Source organism: Euphorbia lathyris, chromosome 1 (assembly GCF_963576675.1).
Source record: "Euphorbia lathyris chromosome 1, ddEupLath1.1, whole genome shotgun sequence".
Taxonomy (NCBI): domain Eukaryota; kingdom Viridiplantae; phylum Streptophyta; class Magnoliopsida; order Malpighiales; family Euphorbiaceae; genus Euphorbia; species Euphorbia lathyris.
Window position 1 is genome coordinate 16,667,014 of NC_088910.1, and position 16,661 is coordinate 16,683,674.

At 36.1% G+C, this 16,661-nt stretch overlaps 1 protein-coding gene across 1 annotated transcript; it reads right to left on the bottom strand.

Moving 5' to 3' along the window:
• Positions 1-1,945: 1,945 nt before the first annotated feature.
• On the bottom strand, positions 1,946-14,381 carry LOC136223059 (uncharacterized). The gene is made up of 12 exons (XM_066010851.1): positions 13,952-14,381; positions 13,779-13,843; positions 13,441-13,524; positions 13,032-13,325; positions 12,784-12,923; positions 11,974-12,061; positions 11,274-11,456; positions 10,829-10,990; positions 9,626-9,819; positions 8,925-9,075; positions 8,199-8,364; positions 1,946-6,412 (listed from the first exon to the last, which is right to left on the bottom strand). The coding sequence occupies exons 1-12, from the start codon at positions 14,283-14,285 to the stop codon at positions 6,369-6,371; spliced, it is 1,905 nt and encodes a 634-aa protein (XP_065866923.1). The 5' UTR covers positions 14,286-14,381; the 3' UTR covers positions 1,946-6,368.
• Between the last annotated feature and the right edge of the window lie 2,280 nt (positions 14,382-16,661).

Here is a 16,661-nt window from a genome sequence, read left to right on the forward strand (position 1 = left end):
TTTTTGTGATATGGTATTACTACGCAAGATTTTCAATAAGTACAGTTGGGTTTTTTTTTGGAGGGCGGAGGTTTAAATTACAAAAAAAAACATATATTGTTTACTCGATTTATAAAATCGTGGTTTAAAGACTACCAAGCAAACGGTCTATGATTTGTGCAATTTACAATCAAAGGATGTGCGAGTCATTTTTTTATTACAAATATCAATTTTTTGATTAAAACATATTTGTAGTTTAATTAATTTATAAAGTCATACCTTATATATGATGGTTCATGTTAGCCGACTCCGAATCATTTTGAAACTAAGACTTTGTTGTTGTTGTATACCTTTTATATATATATATATATATATATATATATATATATAAAAGATCATTTGCAATGTCATTCTTTTTAGTTGTTCTAAATCACTCCATTTTAAGGTAAATAGTCACAACAACAATTTTTAACGAAATGCCTGAATTTGCAATCTGTTCAAAGCACATACACATATTTACAAATTAACCACTGTTGAAAACGAAGGCCATCTCGACCGTCTAGGCCTCGCATAGACGCTCGAAATCAAGACCGTCTAGGCCTCGCATAGACGCTCGAAATCAAGAATCCGCCTCGATTAGAGTTTTTTTGGCTCCTACCCGATTTTTAACCACTTGGACTCCGCCTATGCCGTCTCCACGCCACCTAGACCGTCTAGACACCGCCTAAGTGACGATGAAGAAAGACATTTTTTATTATGAAATTTATTTTTTTCTTTATTATAATTCACTTTTGGGTTATTTCAATGATATTATTGTTAAAATGTTGATGTTTGCACATTTTTAAAGATATATGTTCCAAATATACATATTTTTTTATATGAAATAATTTTATAATATATATTAATTGATTTATATAATAATTTGTTGATTAACAAAAAAAAATACAAAAATACAAATCTGATTAATCCCCGACTAATCTACAATTAATCCTTGAAGTTCATGTCCACCCGACTAGCGCCTATCATTTTTTACAACCTTAAAATTAACCACACCATATTTAGGAAAAACACATTTTTTACCATTTAAAAAATAAAATAAAATAAAAATTTATAAGATATTAGTCACGTAATTGTCACGTAATTTTTACCATTTAAAAATTTATAAGATATTTGGCCAATTGTCACGAGAGATTTTACTATATGCCCGTATGGATAGCGTGGTACATCATAAGATGTAACATTTTAATCAATAAAACATTTACATTGGGTAATTCATTAATTACGTATTTGTTAGTTAATTATTTATATAAAATTCTAAACTCTAAAAACAAACACTAGACAATAAATTTTAAATTTTAAACTCTAAAACATGACATGACACTAAATTATAGGATAAAGTGTCAAAATACGTCTAATTTTTTTTAGAATAGTATCAATTTAGACTCTACGTACAAAATAACACTAATGTACGCTTAACGTTTATAAAATAATATCAATTTAGATATCGATAACGTAACGTGACAAATCAAGTAGTTTCTCCTATCAAAGATACAAACACTTTAAAAGCACTTTTCCACAAGTTTACACCTAGTTCGTGTCTTGCAACTTTGACGTGTCACATTCTGTCCTCGAGATCTAAATTGGTACTATTTTGTAAATGTTAAGCCTAAATTAATGTTATTTTATACGTGAAACCTAAATTGATACTCCCAAAAACCTTGTACCTATTTTGGTACCTTATGAATATCCCTTAGGCCCCGTTTATTTTACATACTGTTTGCTGTTGGAAAAATGTGTTTTTCCACAAAGCTGAAAGTCTCTGCTTTTGTAAAAGACCACTTTTCAGGTGTAAAAGGCAAACAGAAAGTCACTAACCAAACGCCTAAAACTCTCACTGTTGAAGTGAACATACAAACATGAGGATAAAGAGCAACAATCAAACACTAAACGCACCAACAACAACAACAACAACAAAGCCTTAGTCCCGAAATGATTCGGGATCGGCTAACATGAACCATCATATAAAACCGTGAAATCATGTCGTGTCAGCGATACAAATTCTCTCCCTCCACTCTGTCCTATCCACTACCATATTTTCCTCAATCCCCAATAAACTCATATCACTCTCGATCACTCTCCTCCAAGTTTGCTTAGGTCTTCCCTTACCCCTCACCACTACATCCATTTGCCACTCTTCACTACATCCATTTGCCACTCTTCAGTCCTCCTAAACGCACCCATAACATTAAATTTAATTGTTATCTAAGATTAACAGTAAAGTACTTGAGAATTTAATAATTGAAAAGCAGAACCACCCTCCACCATCCATCTACTTAAAGTTGCTATATTGCTGTGAGTACAAGGAGACAGCAGCGGAGATGATATTACAATTTACATGAACCTGAGACATCCACCATTGAATGCACAAGACAAAGATAGGGTTCTTATTTTTATTTTTTCCTTTTTGGTAGAAGACAAAAAAGGGCATCAACTCAGTTGATTAATGTAACCATTACTAAATTTTGCAATAAAATTTCCAACTACCACACCCATAACATAACTTCCTAGATGCTGAGATGTGCTTTAACTTCACACACAAATTTTCCAGGTTTAACTAACGGGTAACTAGTACACCGTTTTTCCATCAATATGCGCCATGTTTACAGGTCTGAGGCGGGCAAGGCAGCGCAGAATCACCCACCTTAGGGGTGGTTCTCGGCGCTGAGGATGCAAAAACACCCCCATATATTGCCCATTGCCTCCGCCTCTAACGATGAACACTAGCTTTGACTGTTTGATGTTGATGTTGATATCGATATCTAGTAATTTTTCATCTACTTAGGGGAAGAGGTCACGAGTTCGAGTATTAGGAGCGGCCTCTTACCAAATAAATTGGCAGGGGAAGGCTTGCCCATACTAAAAATTCTATGTAAACTGTGTATGGGACTTTAATTATTTTAGATAAAAACATAAAAAAAAATATCAATTTTACACCTATAAATCACGAGAGACTACCACAAACACCATCTATCAGTGAACATTGAATCCGTCACTGGTGACAAAAGAATTGATGAGAAACACACTTTGGTTTGTTGTGCCATTAGTTTAGTTTAAAGTTGCACCATCCATATTGATATCATACAATTCATCGTAATACATGTGGACTAATGAAACACCTCCTTTCAATAGTAACCGTTGGAGCCACATGGACAAGTTAAATGAAATCATAACGTCAAAGCACATTCTTACCCGCATCCAACGCCATGATTAGCGAGATCACAGGTGCAGCCGATTCTAACCTCACTATTGACCGGCTACCATGTGGAACTCTGCCCACGTTTAGACCGCACAAACTAACTTTATTTAGTCCCCTCCTTTTTATCTAACACACCGTTTAGTCCCTCTATTTTGAAAAACACATTATAAGATCTAATATTAACCCTTTTGTCCTTCTGTCTATTTTTTTTTAGATTTTTTACAATTAGATTTGGCATAAACAGACAGACAGAAAATAACAGTGTAACATGACCATTTTGTATCTACTATATCGGTCCTGAAAGCTAAGATATGTTCAGTTAAAAATCTAAAAGAAACTAGACAGAAAGACCAAATATTAACAAAAGATAAGGACCCTTATAATGTGTTTTTCAAAATAGAGACTAACAGTGTATTAGGTAAAAAGACAAGGATTGATAAATTATTTACTCTAAATACAAAGTACACAGTGCACAAAATGGCATACTATTCATCTCTATCAGTCACTTAAGCTTTTATACTACTTACTCATAGCTATTATCATCACTAACTTAGGTATCAGAACGGGATCACCGGTTCCCGACCCCCTCTTTGACTCTTTTTCTGTTTTATCTCGGACATCCAAGGGACACCTCATGCTCAGCTCAAATTTCCTCACATCATATAAAATATTAAACCTAGAATTGAATTATTTTGTACGTTAAATCTTATATATTAACCGAGTCAAAATTGTACCTTATTTGGACTAGAAAAAATAAAAGAAAAAACGTACACAAATACAGTAAGCATCATCTGGATCACTACATAATGCAAAACGGAGTTCAAAAGGAATTAAATATCAAATTGCAGTGTTAAGTGGGGACACGAGGGTTAGGTAAATTAATGGATGAAGTAAAAAGTAGGGATAAGGGTTAAAAGTAGTGCGGATTTAACCCCAACAAAATTGTACAAATTTAATTTAACCATAATGTTTACACAATTTTAACCTTATGTTATAAAAAAATTGGAAAAAAAATGATTTGATTTATTAAACTGTCAAATTGGATCTTTCAAACAAATTTAACGATAAACTGAATCAATTTTATATAATTTTAGTTGGTTATTATAACTATATTAGTAAAACATTAAATATTTTACACACTTAATGGATTTTTTTTAATTATTAGGAACACAAAAAATCTTAAAACGTAATTGAGGTTTGAAATGTCTAAAGTAATAATTAAATAATAGTGAAACCAATCTTTAAATTTTCGGTAACATTACGCTAAAAATTGATCTTCCCTTGTATCATTTCATATGTTATGGCTACTGTATTCCTCCTAAAATGTTTTGAGTTAAATTGGGCAGTTATCCCTAAAAAACAGTATCAACATGTTTCAGGCTCAAAGAAATTCGGATGAATCATTTCTAAAAAGTAAACCCCGTTTGTTTACTGGAAAATATTGTGCATGAAAATAGTCTTGGTTTTTCAGTGTCTGTTTGCTTAGAAAAATAAGTAATAGAAAATTTTAGATTGGTTAGAAGAAAAATATATGAAAAATGGAAGAAAAATGTTTTACCTATTCCACTTCTCGTTTTCCAGTATTATAACCGAACACCGGAAAATATTTTCTTTTCCAATATTTTCTGACAAACAAACGGGATCTAATATGACTAGTAATTTGATGAGTCGCGGCGATAAATAAATCATTTCTGATATTGACCATCCAACTTTAAGAGGGCATTCTCCATTTTGCAAACAACAGTTTCTATATTTCTTCCAACTTACTACACCATTTATTACACTAAAATAAATATTACCAACTTTATTAGGTTCAACATTACACTTACTAATATTTTACATAAAAACCTTTTTCTTCAAAAAGAAAATTTATTTTACATAAAAACATTAAATAACTAATATAAAATAATCTGTAAAAAACCAAATAATATTATTAAATTGGTTACACCAAAAACTCAACCATCTTTGGCTGAAAAGGGATCTCCTCGCCATTTGGATGTGGAGAAATGGCGGTAGTTGGGCATTTCCAACTCTTAAATGATGAATGTTGGAGATGTTGCAATCAATTTTTGAGTCTCAATGGTGGTCCCCGAAAAGGAAAAGTTTACAGTATTACCTTAGGCCACTAATAACGTTCCATGTGGCATAAACAATTAAATAAGAGAAAAGTTTTAAAAAAAATCTCTAGTTTCGTGTTGACACTTTGACGACTATTAGTTAAAAAAAAATTAGTAACACCATTAAAATTAGAGGGGATTGTGAGAAATTTTACGGTACTCCGACCAATAAAAAATCATTTTGAATCTCACTACATGAACATGATTGGTGGAAAAAAAAAAAACTATATATGCATGTATCGTGAATTCATTGGTCGGGAGTATTACTCCGGGAGTACCCTAAAATTTTCCGGGGATTGTAGTTGAAATCAATAACGTGGAAGATAAGACTTTTGTTCAATCAACTTTTTCAAATGTAATTCATTTGAAAAAAAACAGCCACCGAGAAGAAAAATTTCAAAATAATAGTTAAGATAAAATCATTATATGTTCTCAAATACGATGGAACAATAAAGTAATGTTAACATGTCAATTGACACTCGAAACAATAAAGTAATGTTACTTCATTGGTTGAAGTGTCACATGGCTGGTCTGAAGTGGGCACCGCCGAGGTAAAAGGTATGTGGAAGCAACTACCCTAAGAGATGACGATGGGACAAGAACATACGGATCGGAAATGGAAAGAGAGTAACGGGAGTTTATTAGTGAGGTGGATCTCTAATACATGTAGACGCATTTAAAGCGGTGAGGCTCAAAGTGTTGGATTTAGAACAAAGCGGATAATATCTACATGGTATTGGGACAAGATGTTACAGTATTATTGGCCTCGCAAAATTTATCAAAAAAGAAAAAAGGCAGTGTGCTGCTTAGCTAATAAGAATGATGCATAGGTTAAGAGTCAAATCATAATAGTAGTTAAGATCAAAGGAATTTACATGGTTTCGCAATTTCTGTGAATGCCTTGCATTGCAGGTCTCCTTCAGCATTCTACAATCTCTGGCTGGCTCTTACGTCGCCTGCATTTGTAGTAGCTCACTAACTTCCCCATAATATAGAAAGATCAAAACCATTGAGCCTCATCGTGGCGTGAGATTAAGTTGTGGTCTCGTTGCACCCTTGACTAAAAACAATCAAAGAAAACCATCCGAAACAGTTAGTTCTTTAGGAGTGTTAGATTCAGTATAAGGACAGAAAAGCATGCCCTGTAATATATGTCCAAATAACTATGAATCAGGTGTCTCATGCATATAAAGCTAAATGGGTATATTTTTCTTGATTAATGCCGGTGCAGCTTGTACTTACAACATATTGTATGCATTTTAACGTTATTAAGACTGAATATGATGATTATCGAGTAAAATGCACTGATATTAATCTGTTTCAAAAAGGTCATTCAACTTTATTTTCTTTTAATAAAATTACTGACTTTTACATTTGATTTCAATGAAGTCCAGCCAATTTGTGTACAGCAATCCAAATGTTGACGTGGCACAGAAAAAAACAGTTGACTATATATATGTCAATTAAACACTATATGTCTCACTTTTATGGCTAACGTGGCAGAAACGTGATTGTCACGTGTGCCACGTGGGATATCCTAAAACACACAACAACAACAAAGTCTTAGTCCCAAAATGATTTCGGATCGGCTAACATGAACCATCATATAAAACCGTGAAATCAAGTCGTGTCAGCGACACAAATTCTCTCCCTCCACTCTGTCCTATCCACTACCATATTTTCCTCAATCCCCAATAAACTCATATCACTCTCGATCACCCTCCTCCAAGTTTGCTTAGGTCTTCCCCTACCCCTCACCACTACATCCCTTTGCCACTCTTCAGTCCTCCTAACCGGCGCATCAAGCGCTCTTCGTCTTACATGGCCAAACCACCTTAGTCGGTTTTCCCTCATTTTATTCTCAATAGATGTAACCCCTACTTTTGTCCTAATTATTTCATTACTCACCCGATCCTTTCTCGTATGACCACACATCCATCTCAACATACGCATATCCGCCACCGACATCTTATGAATGTGACAGTGTTTCACTGCCTAACACTTCGTACCATATAACAGTGTTGGTCCGATTGTCGTGCGGTAGAATTTTCCCTTCAATCTATTAGGCATGCCGGGGTTACAAAGGAAACCTGTAGCACTCTTCCACTTCGCCCAACCAGATTTAATCCTATGAGCAACATCTGCATCTACTTCTCCATCCATTTGGATAATAGATCCTAAATACCGAAAGCAATCCGATGCCTGAACAACTCTCCCATCTAGGGTGATTGTCCCTGCCTCCCTACTCCTATCACCGCTAAACTTACACACCAAATATTCTGTCTTACTTCGGCTCAACTTAAAGCCTCTAGATTCTAAACTTTGTCTCCATAGTTCCAACTTTCTCTCCACGCCTTCTTTCGTCTCATCAACCAACACAATATCATCTGCAAACAACATCCACCATGGTATACCATCTTGAAATATCCTAAAACACACAAAATAAATAAATTAAAAAATCAAATCATTGTCTGACGTAACACTTGCTGGCATATGGTCAACTGTCTTGTGTGCCACGTCAACATTTCGGAGAGTTCTAAATATTCAAATTGGCCGGAATGACTTTAGTGAAATCAAATGTGAAGTTTAATAATCTTATTACAAGAAAAAGTTCAGTGACTTTTGTGAAATAGACCCTGAACTTTTTTGACCATTGGTGCAATTGAATCAATGGTTATTGCTTTAATCATTCTTTGATTGCCTCACATTGACCCTTAGGATATGTCACAGTTCAAATCATATTTACTACTTAGATGCATTTGTTTTGAGTAAACGAAATTACTCAGGCTTCTCAAGATAAAAAATTAAACATGGTAATGAGAGGGAAGCAAGGTGTGCAAAAATACCTTCCCTTTTTCCCATTTTTCTTCTGCTACGCCAGAGTAGTCGAATCGGTGTACCAGAAAATCCTGCATTTGTTCTCAATTGCTTCTCCATATACCGATGGTAAGTCTCAGAAAAAAGGTTTGCATCGTTCACAAAGAAAACAAATGTAGGTGGCCTGATAGCTGCCTGCACAATACATAACAAGAACAACAAAATGAATTTGTAAATATTAAAGCTGAAACTGGTAAAGTTAGAATGTAATCAGTTAGGGGCCAATATGAACTGGAAGGTTCTTTTCACAGATTTGCGATACAGGCAATTTTTTTGCATGTCCGGTTCAACTGTCGTTGTTTATTGTTTGTTATTGCTTGTTTGCTAGTGCTGGTAAATGTTATTGTTAACTGATTTTCCTTTCAAAATATATATGAACAATTGTTTTTTAATCCTAACCAAACACAAAAAGCAAAAAGTAACTACAAAAAGGAGAACCAAACCTTTAAACCGAGAAATCTACATGTAGCATTGTACCATAGATTCATACAAAAATCATTTGTTCTTATATCTAACCAGGGCAAGATATAGATGAGCAGAAGTTCAGAACTAATGGGAGGTATACAGAAAGTTTCCACTAGACCACTAGCAATAATTATAACAGGCCAAGCACAACTTATAACTTTGTTCTATAGCGAAGTAATGAAGTCATAGCATGTTACAATCATTAAGCTACAGAATATATAAAAAATTACCTGAGTGCAGTAGAAAACACGTCCTCTTTTTCCGCCTCGAGTTCGTGGAGGTGGTTTAAAAGCTAATGCTTCATGCACCACTTGATTCAGTAAGGCAGTACTCAGCCTTCTTGATCTTTCCTTTTCAACAGTACTAGCAGCTGTTAAAATCCTGAAATCAAAGTGTAGAAATTCCTTTAGCCAAGTACAAAGCACCGTGCAAATAGAAGACAGTTTAAGAAAACTACGATTAGAAGTCATTTAACCAAGGTAGGAATTTCAACCGTTGTATTATACTAGAAAAAACACAAGATTTCCAGTTGTGAATTTTCTGAAAGCAAATATAACTTTTGTTTCATTAGATTGGAATGAAGAAAGCAACAAGAAAAAGAAAGTTCTAATATCTTGCATGTCAATCTTTGTGCAGATTTTCAACTAGCAAACAGAAAGTAGGAGATGTGACCAATGGTCTAAGTTCCAAAAACCGCGACATGACTTGAACTGAAGGAAAACAGAGGCAACATGATGTGAACTGAAATTTCTTTCTGGGATAATTCATTTCATGAACTCCATGACCTTTTCAATACTGTTTTAAGTGAGTATATGCTTGGTCAATATATATTCCAAAATCGTCACCATCCAAAAAAATCAAAAGCTAAAAGAAGGCATGCTTCACTCAATCATTGAACAGTAAGAAATAGAATTTTAAGTTGAGTACTTACTTTTCAACACTATTGCCAGCAATTGCAGTTGAATAAACTATAGGTGCCCACTGAAGAACACGGATCTTCGCCCTAACATCTTCTTCATAGTATTTTGTAGAGTGCTGGGTTTTATTTGGTATTGTATCCCATTTGTTTACAACAATAAGGCAACCTTTACCTTCCTTTTCGATTCTGTCAGCAATCTTGCAATCCTAGCGTATTCACACAAAAGAGAGCAAGAAATTAGAAGCAGAAAAAGACTAGACTGCCTAAATCATGGATCAAGTGCTCTTTTTTCTTCCAAACCCTACGAACCGCCGCCCCATTTTTCTCTTTTCTTCCTTCTTTCTCTCTTTCAAACCCTACACCACCCACAGATTTGAAGCTTAATCAAGAACAAAAGTAACTAGATCTACACAGAGGAGGGAAAAGGAAGATTGTTCCTCCTATTTATGTTTGTATCCCCGCTTTTCTAGTATTATTTTCTTTGTCAGTGTTTTCTTTTTCGTTGAAATCCATACTTTTCATCGGATTTTTTTCGTCTGCTATAACTCTTTCATTTACACTTTTTTCAGGTTTAGCAAGAGCGGAAGTGTATTATCTTATACATAGATCCGCAGATGATCTACCGGGTTGCACCAGTAGAAACTAAATGACGACGATTGGTTTGCAGCTGCTTTCATGTGGATTTGGATTCAAGAGAAGTATGAGGTTTGTCGTTTTTTGTTTTAGTTGTACCTTTTATGGCTTTTGTTGCTCTTTGTAGTCTTGTTCTTTTCTTTGTGGATCTTGTATTAGGCTTTAACCTATACTTGTATGAGGTTTTATTCCTTACTATTTTCATGTTGTACTTGTACTTTTTCATCTAATGAAAAGACATGAACATTTTTATCAAAAAAAAAACACATGGATCAAGTGCACTTTAGGGATGGTGGAAAGAGGAGTATAAGAATCCTAAGAATTAGATAGCAGCTCAAAATGGCACGAGGCTCATGAGGGCAGATGTCGGCTCCTCCTTTTAATTTCATTATTTATTTTGCATGTGGGTGCGTGGGTGCAGGCGTCTGTATGGGAGAGAGGGCAAGCATTCCTATGTAAGTAAACTTTCCAGCTTTACTTACGCCACATGAAGATGGACAAAAACTATACATAGCATTTTTAAGTTTGAGAATTATGTCACTGGCCCCATGATTCCTTCCATATAAGAAAGATATAGAATACCTGTTCCGTTATACATGCCATCGCCTCAATGACAAGAGCAACAACATCAGAACGCCGGACAGCACGGAAGGCTCGATTAACCGATAAGGCTTCTGTTACACTACCTGATGAAGCTACAGCAGCCCTTCTTCTGATTCCAGCTGTATCAATAAGCCGAAACTTCTGCAGACAAATTGCTATCATGTAACAGAAAATTGCAAGAATTTTCGAATATCAAATGCTTAGCATTTAAACTCTAACTTTTCACCAAAACTGTTATTCTACTATTCCCTTATAACCTTTAAATCAATTGATAGTTATTCTATTGATCTTGCATTCGAACTCCCTTGCTTTGTCAATAGATACATACAAGGGTAGCTTTGTAATGTCAATAGTGCTCAGTAACTGGCAGATAATTTATTTCAATTTGTCCTACCAGCATGAAGAATTCTTAAACTGTACAAACCTGGCCATCTGGTCCAGTGAATTCAGTATCAATTGCATCACGAGTAGTACCACTGATAGGGCTGACAATTGTTCTGTCTTCTCCAACCAATGCATTCAAAATGCTACTTTTACCAACATTTGGCCGACCAACAATTGCAATTGCAGGAACATAATTTTGATCCTCGTCAGGATAATGTGGATCCTAAGAATAAAAATTGTGGAATTAGTAAAGTACACAAAGAAGAAAATCAATGGAGAAAAAAGAACCATGAATTTTATTGATTAGTCAAAGTTGCTAGCTTAGACAAAGAGTAGTTAGATTCTGTTATTTTATCTCTTTACACAAGTTCAATATAAACGTTGTCTTTGCTCACTAATGAAGTACCAGGAAATTCATGCTCTCAGACTAGTGGCTCTTTCTACCCTTTCTATAATTCACAATATTCACAGAGCTTTTGCTCCTGACTTCTTTCTACATTACTACAAGGGTTGACAATTGTCTGAATGGCAGAGAAGAAAGACAAATTCTTGCATAAATGACAACAAAAACCATGATTTTAAGCTTTTTTATGTTACAATACTGCAAAGGTTGGCAATTGTCTGAAATGGTAGACTATGAACTCAGCTATGCAAATAGATGATAATTTAAGCTTATTTAATGAATGAAAACAATTACATTGATACTCTTCGATATTTACATTAGCATAACCAATACCAACCTCAATTTTTCCCAGTTTAGAGCATATGAGATCTAAAAGCTCTCCTGTCCCCGTGCCAGATATAGCAGAAATAGGAAGTGGTGAGAACCTGGTTGACCAACCAAAAAGTGCATTGTCTGTTTATCAAAATAAATTCACAAAGAAATAGGTTATCTAGGTTTATGATACATTAAGTTTGAAAACAATTAACTACTTGCTTTATCAGCAATCATAACAAGGAAGGAGGGAGATATGGAGACAGATAAGGTTCCACAAGCACAGAATCTTAGAAATTACACCTAAAATGTATAAAATTAGATAGTGCATTTTCAAGATGTGGATGGTCTCAGTCACGGGTGTCACCAAGTAAATGATTCATTTATCCGCTTTGCCAATTATTGGCCCTGATTTGGTCAAATTCTCTAAACTTTTTTCTACAGGCTGAAAGAGAGAGAGAGAGAGAGAGAGATGACAATACTGTAATTCAAAACGAAGATGACAGTTTATTGGAATAGTTTCAACACAATATGTTCCATTACAATCTTCAACCCCTATTATTTTATGATTGAAATTGACAGCACAATTTTGAGAAATTGTTTGACAGACGCATAAATATACACAGAAAACTGAGTCCCAACCCAAGAGACTAGCATGATAATATAAATAGCACAGGTGAGCCACACATATCAAGCTCACACAAGAAACAATTAATTACGGAAAAAAAAATATCTATAACAATTAGACCATGTCACATTTTTAGATAACTCATTGTAGCAAAGGTTTGACTTGTATTAACTCACCAAAGGTGATACAAAATAAATAATAACTCACCCCAAGGTCCAGAAATCTGCTGTTTGCATGATTCCTTTACGAGGAGACTCACACTTGTTTACTGCAAGAACAACGAACTTATTTGAATAATTCTTCCGTAACCAGTCTGCTATCTCAACATCTACTGCGGTTAGACCTGCCTGTTCAGAATTTTGATTCACTTCATAAGTACACATATGGTATATTAAACAGTAAGAACACAGCAAACTGTGATACATTGGCAATAACAGAAGCAGCAGCAGCAGCACCTGGCCATCCACAAGGAAAATAATAACAGATGCTTCTTCCACAGCTGCAGTAGCTTGTCTCTCTATCATTGACGGCATCCTGGCAACAGCTGCCTCCCTGGAGGCAAGTGGAAGCCCATCCATGCCAATAGTAGTTGTTATAGCCAAGTCGTCCATGACATTATCATGTGAATTCGAAATTGTCACAACACCTCCAGTATCTACCACCATAAATTCGGATTCCCCCCAAAAGGATCTTCCATATAAACGATCCCGTGTAACCCCAGGTTCATCCACAACTATTGCCCTGTTCCCCTGTAATTATAAATACTCAAAATCATCATTCTACAAATGAGAAATGAACATAGAGCACAGCACCCCAAATCAAATTCTATAAGATAAACAAACTCCCAATGGAATTATTTATTACCCCAACAAGCCGGTTAAATAGTGCTGATTTGCCGACATTTGGCCTCCCTACAATTGCAACCCTAGGAAGAAACTGATCAGGGATCTGCAGATAGACATTCAACTTTTGTTAATAACTACTTCCACCTCTTAATAGTTTCAATAAGCAGAGCTCCTAGTTGTACAATTCAGAAAAGCATATGTCCATCTACTGAATCACTATACCAACAAGGTCTTAACATTTTCCGAATTTATGAAATTTAAAATTTGAAATATATCTCTCTTTTAGGCGAGGAACTTGGGAATTCTCTCCAATCACATAAGACTAAAACACGAGCAAAATAGTTAACAGTGACTAACTTCTGTAATAGTTATTTTTTGCCTTTTCTGCTTTCTGCTTTCCTTTCTATCACCACTCTCATCCTCTGCAATCAATCAATCGACATAGAAAAATCATGAAAATGCAGGAGATATAATGCAACATTAATATGTTTTTTTTTAAAAACATATATAATACGAGATATGAAAGCAACCGATTTTTAATTGGCGAGAGAGGGAGGTAGTGTACTCCCTAGCAGCTTCTTCAGCTTCCTCTTCGAGCTCGTCAATATCAATCGAGTAATCCTCGCTGTCGGACTCATAAACCTCTGTTTCTTCTTCCTCCTCCTCCCCGAATTCTTCAATGCTGCTGTTAGAGAGAGATTTATGAACAGATAACTTGGGAAGAGAAAGAGAGGAGCGAAGGAGTTGAAGCGAAAATGAGGAAATGGATGGAGAGAGAAGTAGAGGGGAGAAGGAAGAAAGAGAAATCTTAGAGTGAGGAGAAGTAAGAAGAGAAGGCGATGAGAAGAGATTGCTAGTTGCCATGATTTTCTGTAAGCTGGGCTGAGGTTAGCCGGAGAATGGAAGATTTGGCGGTTTTAGGAGGTTTATCCTCTTCCACGGGGTTTTTCGGTTACTATGGGGCGCATGGCACAGGATTCTGTTCTAATGTGCGCCTTTATCCTCGAGAAGCTCCAAAAATACCATTTAGGATCATAAATAATTTTGGCCCTATTTGGTAAAGATAACGGTTTTGACCAACTTTAACGGTTTGACCACTGAAACTGCTGATTGGAGTGTTTGGTGGAGAGAGGTTTGGGAGAGAGTTTGGGATGAAAACGCTAATTTAGAAAAAACTCTTAAAATGAGCTTTTTTCAATTAGCGTCTTGCGATATTAAAATTAATGGATTTCTTTAACTCTAATAGATAGACCCCCTCTTCTCATGCGCCAAAATTAATGCCCTTATTCGTCTTTTTGCACAAACCACTATTATCAATCAGCTAATTTTTACCAAACAGGTCTACACAAACAGCTAGTCAAATCAGCTAATGTAATCAGCTAACAGCTAATGTAATCAGCTAACAACTAATTCTCAAACAGGGTCTGTATCTTTAACGTCTAAAATTGTGCAATTTTACATCTAACATTGGCAGCCAAAAGTAATTTTATCACTCATTAGTGATAGATAATAACTCCGCCTGTGAGGGTCACTTGGTGACCTTTACAGCCGGTCCCAAGCCCGGACAAAGGAGGAGGGTTGCGGTAGGTTTGTGGCGGCCAGCGTAAAACTTAGTCACATCTTATGACATGAACCATAATATAAATACCGTTGGGGCGTTCCCTACTCAGCGACGCGCTGCACTTCCTAGACCCGGGTGTAGTGATAAATGTGCAAGGGTTGCTAGGTCGTCGCCCCGAAGCGGCGCGCCACCCCAGGACCCGGGGGTGGTGTCAAATATGCAAGGGTTGCGGGTAAATAAGCTAGTCCACGGTAATGGTAGGAGTAGGGGTAAGGGTAGTAGGTTACGCTTTGGGACATGGAACATAGGTTCTTTGACAGGAAGATTAGCTGAAATTGTAGATGTTATGAAGAGGAGGAGAATAAATATATTATGCCTACAAGAAACCAAGTGGGTTGGAGCTAAGGCTAGAGAGATAGCTCCTTGGGGTTATAAGCTTTGGTACTCAGGAAAGGATAAGGGTAGAAATGGAGTAGGTATTCTTATTGATAGGGAGTATATTGATGAGGTAGTAGCGGTGTCTAGGAAGAGCGATAGAATTATGAGTGTTAAGCTAGTGATAGGGGATGAGGTTGTGAATGTCATTAGTGCATATGCGCCACAAATAGGATTAGATGTGTCTATAAGACAAGCTTTTTGGGATGACTTAGAGGAAGTGGTGCAATAGGTTCCTAGGGATGAAAAAATGGTACTAGGGGGTGATCTCAATGGACACGTGGGTTCTAGGCGAGATGGGTTTGAGAGTGTTCATGGAGGGTATGGTTTTGGAGATAAGAATGAAGCAGGAAATGATATTTTGGAATTCGCATCAGCCTATGACTTGAGTATCATGAACACATGGTTTATGAAGAGAACATCCCACTTAGTGACCTATCGGAGTGGCGGTAATGCGAGCCAAATTGACTTCTTCTTAGTAAGGAGTGCTTGGAGAAAGAGTTATATTGATTGTAAGGTGATCCCTGGTGAGAGTACGACAACCCAACATAGAGTAGTGGTGCTAGATTTTCGAAGTAGGAAATGTATAAGAAAACAAACACCTCAAGTAGAGACTAAGATTAAGTGGTGGAAATTGCAAGGGGAGAATCAACAAAAATTTGTGGATGAGATGACCAAAAAAGATATTTGGACTTGCAATATGGATTCAGATATAGATTCGATATGGAATAAGATGGAGCATAGTATAAGGGAAGTAGCGAAGGAAGTTCTAGGGGAATCTAAAGGTAGCATGCCACCGGGTAAGGACACATCTTGGTGGACAGAAGAAGTACGACAAGCAGTAAAGAGTAAGAGAGAATCCTATAAACTATTGGGGAAATGTAGGAGTGGCGAGAACTACGAAAAATACAAAGAGGCTAAAAGGGAAGTAAAGAAGGTCATACGAGATGCTAGAGCAAAGGTGAATCGGGATCTGTATACAAGATTGGATACGAAAGAAGGGGAAAGAGACATATATAGAATTGCTCGGATGAGAGATAGGAAGACGCGAGATCTCGGAAAAGTTAAATGTGTGAAGGATGTGGACCAGAAAGTCCTAGTTGGAGATAAGGATATCAAGGAACGATGGAGGTCCTATTTTGATGACTTATTTAATGGAGATCGCCAACAAGATGTTGGAGATATAAGTATCCATCACGATATGATAAATCATGAATGCCTGCGGAGAATTCAAAAGGGTGAAG

Excerpts from the sequence above, each read along its gene's own strand:
- LOC136223059 (XM_066010851.1), bottom strand. The coding sequence starts at position 14,285 with ATGGCAACTAGCAATCTCTTCTCATCGCCTTCTCTTCTTACTTCTCCT. Across the intron at positions 11,457-11,973 it reads CTAAACTGGGAAAAATTGAG|GATCCACATTATCCTGACGA; the intron begins GTTGGTATTGGT and ends TTTTATTCTTAG. Across the intron at positions 9,820-10,828 it reads TGGCATGTATAACGGAACAG|GATTGCAAGATTGCTGACAG; the intron begins GTATTCTATATC and ends TGAATACGCTAG.